The sequence below is a fragment of the Belonocnema kinseyi genome, chromosome 10, assembly GCF_010883055.1.
Source record: "Belonocnema kinseyi isolate 2016_QV_RU_SX_M_011 chromosome 10, B_treatae_v1, whole genome shotgun sequence".
Classification (NCBI taxonomy): domain Eukaryota; kingdom Metazoa; phylum Arthropoda; class Insecta; order Hymenoptera; family Cynipidae; genus Belonocnema; species Belonocnema kinseyi.
The window spans coordinates 81069601-81076434 of NC_046666.1; the positions used below are offsets into that span (position 1 = coordinate 81069601).

At 26.9% G+C, this 6834-nt stretch overlaps 1 protein-coding gene across 17 annotated transcripts in view; it reads left to right on the forward strand.

Moving 5' to 3' along the window:
* LOC117181817 (rap guanine nucleotide exchange factor 6-like) overlaps positions 1–6834 on the forward strand; it is a 493078-nt gene that overhangs the window by 421109 nt on the left and 65135 nt on the right. For all 17 annotated transcript variants that reach the window (XM_033374787.1, XM_033374794.1, XM_033374789.1 and 14 more), the window contains one exon: positions 6171–6246. In XM_033374787.1, the coding sequence (XP_033230678.1) occupies positions 6171–6246 (76 nt within the window). The remainder of the gene's footprint in view (positions 1–6170; positions 6247–6834) is intronic.

Here is a 6834-nt window from a genome sequence, read left to right on the forward strand (position 1 = left end):
GTAATAATAATTTACATTTGTTTCGATTGTAGGCGATAACTATATTGAAATATCAAGATACGCGATAAAAACAACAAACTTGACCTCCAAATGCATTACACGGATTTCAGGGAAATTAATTTTCGCGATACCAGACAAAAAATTGGCTACTGTAAGTTAATATATTTCTATAACAACTAAATTTTTTTCTAATCTGAAGATAATACAATTATACATAATGTGTCGAAAATAATAAACTTTCGAACTTAGCAATTTTGTTCAAATTCCTGATTTAGGAGAACAATTTACATACAGTAACTAAATGTGTAACTCTTCTAACTAAACGTTTTACCTAATCCAAGTGTACACTTTCTTTGAGTTTAATATATTCTCGATTCACTCGTTCGCCTTAAGAATTTTTTTTCCGTGTAGATAGTTTTGGAAATTTATTATGGCGTTTGTGTGAGATTTGACACCATTGCTTCCTCAATTATTAATAGAAACAATATTTTCATAAATTTAAGCAAACGGAATATCCATGTCGTGAGATGTGAAGCAGTCTCAAATAAAAATACAATTCTTTATTTTAGTTATGTACCGCTCAAAGTTTCGCTGAATTATAATCTAAAATAATTAATTCAATGAATCAATGTAACGTAGAATTTACTATTACTATCAGTAATATTAATTAGCAAGTTATAATTCGAAGATTTTATTTATTTTTATATCATTTTAGATTTTAGTGAAGTTTGATATTATGAAAAAAATTAATCAGTTGGTAATTAATTAATCAGTTTACAATATAAAAATCAACGAAAAATGATTTTCATTGATACATTAAAACAATTTCTACTTTATATTTTTATAACAATTAGAATTATTAATAACATTTGCAACTAATTTCAGAACATTTAAAATACATTTTTTAAATTTGAACTCAGATACTCATTCCATAAACTCACACAAACTTAGAAAAATTACATTATTGAAATAAAGGTATTTCAGAAATAAATAAACTTTCATTATACAAATTTATGTTACCCAATTGAACAAAATTAAACTTAAATCTGTATTTAATTTAATATTGTGAACAAAATTATGCATCTTATAATTAATGAATTACTCAGTAATATTAAAAGAATTAAACAATTATCTTTACAAATTAAAAAAATTATGTGACTGGAATAGGGGTATTTTAAATATAAAGAAACTTTCATTTTACAAATAATATGTAACATTCAATTACATAACATTAAATTACATAACCTTAAAGTTATTTATAACATTTTAAACTATTACAGAAAAAATTAAAATATATTCGCAAATAATTTTGAAATCAGAATTCAGATGCTCATTTAACATCTCAAAACTTTACAAAAATATTGTAACGGGAATGGAGGTATTTTAAACATTCACAAACCTTTATTATACAAATTATGGCCAATATTAAATTACATAAACTTGAAGTAAATAATAAATTTATCTTAATTAAAAGAAATTGCAATTCAATGTTTTAAGAAATTTAATGTTGTTAAAAAATTAGGTACTAATTAATTACTGTATTCATAAAGTAAAAAGCATTAAACTGTAATTTTCATTTAGACATTAAAAATTATTTACCATTTTTTTCATTACCATTTTTCATTACCATTATTTTCATTGAAAATTCAAATAATTTAGAGCTTAAAAAATTATTTTTATTGAAAAATTTTAATAATTTTCACTTTGAATATTTTTTTAATTTGAACATGTGTTTGTTTAACTTTGATTAATTATAAGCTTTTAACTAATCCTAGAACATGTAAATTTTAGCAGAATCTATTAATAATTAATTAATGAGTAAAAACCATCAAAATCATTTAATAATTATTTTCATTAAAATGTGTATGTACATATAATTTAAAAAAATGGAATTCAGATACTCATTTTCCAGCATCGCTAACATTAGAAAACATGATTGTAATGGAGATATTTTAAACAAAAATCAAATTTTATTATAGAAATAATATCCAATATTTAATTACATAGCCTTAATACAAATAATCAATTTATGTGACTTAATTGGAAAAAATTTATATTCTGTGTTTTGAAAAAAAAATCAATCAGTCAATAGCTATGTAAGCCGATCATAATATAAAAAGTAGTAATAAATTATTTTCATAAAAACGTCAAAAGAATGTTTACCCTATATTTTGCTGAATATTTGAAGTAGTAATAATCTTTTAAAATAATTCCATAATAATTTTATAATATAATTTTGAGGATGGAATTTAGATAATTATTTTAAAACGTCGAAAACTTTTTAAAAATTTTGAAATTGGAATAGGAAAATTTTAAATATAGATAAACTTTTATTATACAAATCATATCCCATATTAAATAACACAACCTCAAAGCAAATAAAACATTTATTTTATTAGTTAAACAACATTCCACTTTAATTTTGATATAATTTAATATTGTGAAAAAATTAATGAGCTAATAATAATTAAGTAATCAATAACATAAAAAGCATTAAATAAATTATTATCATTGAATCATTCAAACAAATTTTATTTTACATATATTTTTTCTTCATTTGCACTTTTCTTTCTGTTACTTAGATTTATTAATTAACTGTTAAATAAATAAATCAGTTTGTAAGATAAAAAAAGGATCAAAGAGTTATTTTCATTAAAAAATATAAATGATTCTTGTTTTATATTTTACTTGAAACTCAAAATTTCCTTTCTAACAAAATTCATTTATTGTTTTAGTTCACTTTTGAAACTAATTTCAGTAAAAATTGAAATATATTTGCAAGTAATTTTGAAAAATGAATTCAGGTAGTCACACATTTTACTTGTATTAAAGGAGTTATAATCACACTTTAAAAATACATAACTTGTACCTTATAATATAAGAACTGTGCCGGCGCTGCATGGAAATAAATGGCAAACAAAAAGAATAATGAATTACCGATACTTAAAATACATAAATTCTAGTTTATCATTTAACACTGAGGTGGCGCCGCGAACTTGGAGAATACTATACAGTAATACAAGTAGAAGCAATATAGTCGATTCCTACTATACAGCATTACTACCAAGATGGAGGTTACCATTTTTCATATGAAGGATATATATTTTTATGCAAAAACTAAAGAAATGCCTAATTTAATTTAGGCGTAGTATTATGAAAAATAAACTTTGGCCACTTTTGACCCCGCCCTACAAATTATTTCTTTTTGTGTTATCGTATGTAGCACTTTTTTCCCCTGGCATTTTTAATCCCACTCTACCCTACGGCTTAATATTTATAGATTGCTGTCCCAAATTTACAAATCTAAGATCATACATGGTATAATCCATTTTCTCAGTGTGGTGTCCTAATGTCCTTTATTTTATACTTTTGGTTAGAGACTTTTATTTTTGTAAGGATATTTTTTTATTATATATAAAGAATGACACCATTTCCATAACAGGAAACCGAGTTACTGAACTCAGCTTTTCCCACCAACGAAACTTGATCTACATCGAGTTAATTAATTGACGAGAAAAAAAATAATTTTATTGACCTTAGGTTGTCTGTATCAATAATGGTTAGGTTACAGTTATTTCTTCGAAGCCTGATTAAAGACACTGATAAATAATTTGGATATTGAATAATAAATAAATCATGAGATTTTGTTTTAATTAAATGCCTTTTCACGAGTTTGCGAAGAAAATATAGTTGGACTAGGAAAATCAATAATTTCAATTAATTTATTAATACCGAAATTCCATTGAACTTATTGAATTATTGGCTACGTGGGTGGTAGTACAAATATTGGTAAGGTTAATCCATATTGGTCTGGTTATCAATCCAGGAAATAGCTGGTGACTCATGAGTCGGACGTCTTGGGTTGCGAACCAATAATTGGAGTATCTGGTGATGTCATTAAGCGAAACAATATTTTGATGATTTTGGTTCCCTCTTTTAATATTTTGTGTCCTGTTTTATGTCCCTGGTATTTCGTTAATTAGGCGTATTTTAATAAGTATTAATTTTAAAAGATATCAAACTGTTTCAAAGGATGTCATAGCATTTCAAATAATTTCAGAAATCTTGAAAATATCTTACAGTATTTTAATGGATTGCAAAAAATTTCAAATATGATATGGAAATTTATTGAATTTTCCAGGATTCATAAGAAGGAACAAAATTTTTAAGAGATTTCGAAAAATATCTTACAGCATCTTAACACATTTCCTGGAAATCCATAGGATTTAAAGCATTTGACGGTATTAAAAAAATCCGAAATATTTTTTAATATTTGCAGTGAGTTTAAAGATTTCAAAAGGTTTCAAGGAATTCAAAAGACATGTTAGTCATATTTGGCCTACCGAATATCGGTGAACCTAGCCGCCCATTCAGGTTTCCCTTGGCCTAGGATCTGCACCGAAAATATTGGTTCCACACTCACTTAGCCATGACCTTTTAAAATAATTTGAAGTAATTCAAAATGTTTTTAAATATTTTAAAAGATTTCAAGAGGTTCAAATGGATTAAAAATATTACAAAATATTTTTTAGTATTTCAACGGATTTCAGAGGATTTTCTGAAATTTAAAAATAACACTAAAAATACTTCAAGTGATCAACATTTCTGGCTTAATTATTATAATGAATTAGTTGTAATTCATTGTTTGACCCAAACCAGTAAAGAAATTTTCAAAATTATAAAAAAAATTATTTTTTAATTATCTCTGAAGGGGTTACAGATGCGTGAAAAATTCAAACATTTTCAGGTCTTTGAAGAGTGGAATTACTTTCAAACAACATTTTAAGGTTTCGGATTGAATTCAAGAAGTTCCGTGTTTTTTAGAGAATTGGAGGCACGGATTGAAAAATGAATTCCGTCTACGTTCGTATTTTTGTTGGTGCTGATGCATGAATGAAAAAGGAATCATAAGTGAGCTTTGGATCCATTCGGATTGAATTTTTGGGTGGAGATATGTATTGAGACTGGGATTTAATTTGAGATTGGAAGATGGAATGATAAGGGTTAAAGAGGATTGAAAAATCGATCGGTCTCGTGTTATAAAAATCACGTACCAATTTCTATTGCTTGTTATTAAAACAAAATGATTTCATATTTTATTTGGGATCCCAAATGTGCCTCAAATCCCAAAATAAATATGATACCATTTTATTTTATTAACAAGGAATATAGATTGATAAGTGATTAGATAACTAGTGGTGCAATTGGCATTTGAGTGTCTATCCGTACCACTATTGATACGGATTAGTCCCCCTTTTCTAATTCGCCCCAAACCTTATAAAAAATATATTTCTAAAGCAAATATGCAAAGCCACCTGCCTATTATTTTCCATGTCATGAAAAATACATACGTTTTAAATTTACGTCGAGCCTGCTCTCCTTCCTTGGGGTGTTTAAATGTAGCTGACATTCGTGGAGGAATGAGGGAACTTTCTCCATGTTTGTGAGGAAATTTTGCGCGTGCGAAAGACGAATTAAGCTTTCAGTTCTCGTGGGCGCGCCATTAACAGGATTTAGTCCAGGAAGCGAGAACTCTACTCTAAACGGCATTTACATCCTTCGCAGGTGTCACCCCTTCTATAATTTCATACTTGGGAGTTCTCCTTAGCTCGTTTGCAAAACTTCGACGCAAACTGAAAAGTTAATTAATATTATAGAGTCATGAAGTGTGCAATCTTACCAAGAGCATCCTTAATCCTGATTACTTCAATTCTTTAGTTTATCAATCTGAAGAGACTTATGAATGCTATAAAAATGTGAAGCAGATTTTATTCTATCTGAACAGAGATGATAAAAATGTTTGTTTGTATGCTTCTATTTATTCATATTCTGAATTTCTCAGTTTTGTTCATTGAATAGGCCGTGGCAACGCATACTGAAGTTTCGGTATAAATAGCCAGATTTTCTTTCGGTACGTGTAGACATTTCGTATTAAACATTAAGATTTACGAGTGGGTATTCTGGTACTTCATATTTATTAGGCACTATAGCCGATTTTTGGAGTTGAAAATTTTTCTTAAATAATTAAATGGGATTTGTAACAGAAAATTTATTTAAATCGTGTAAGAATCAGAGGTTTTTTTTAAATCTCTTTTTCCCTCCGAATTAATTTTCATACTGTTTATATTAAAATAAATTATTTTCTACATGTTTTTCTTATCTATTTACAGTTTTGGAAAACGAACGGGTGGCAGTGCAAGAAGACCGAACGAATGCTTCGTTCTCGAGCCTTCCGAGATGATAGTGGTAAGTTCAAAAATTATTCAAAATTATCTCGAAAATTTTATTTTTACAACAAAAAAAACCTAATAAACTTGTAATCTGTTAAAGTAATTTGATCCGCTTTTTATCCATTCTTGAGAAAAACTGTTTTCAGAAAACCTACACTTTGCCAGTCCTTTCAATTATTGCAATTGACTATTAACTTTTTTTAATGAAGAAAAATTTTAATTTTTAAAGATTTTTTCATGAATAAATCTTCAAAAGTTTTAAAAATAGGTAAATAAAATGTTATTAAAATATAATATAATTAAAATACATTTTATATTATTATAATATTTATATTTTCAAGTTGGAGTGGGGGAAAGGTGCAGCAATAACAGGTTATTTACCACTTACTTTCAACTAATATTTGACAAAAAACAAATCTTTTAAACAATTTTTGGCTCCTATTGTTATAATTTGGCAGGATTATCTTCTTCTACTATATAAAATTCAAATTTGAGCCGTTGGGGCTCGATGCCGTCCACACTGTTGCGTAGATCGACTTAAAAGTTTATACACGTGTAGATTAGGCACTGAAGATGGTTCCAACGGACAGGTCGTAATATTATC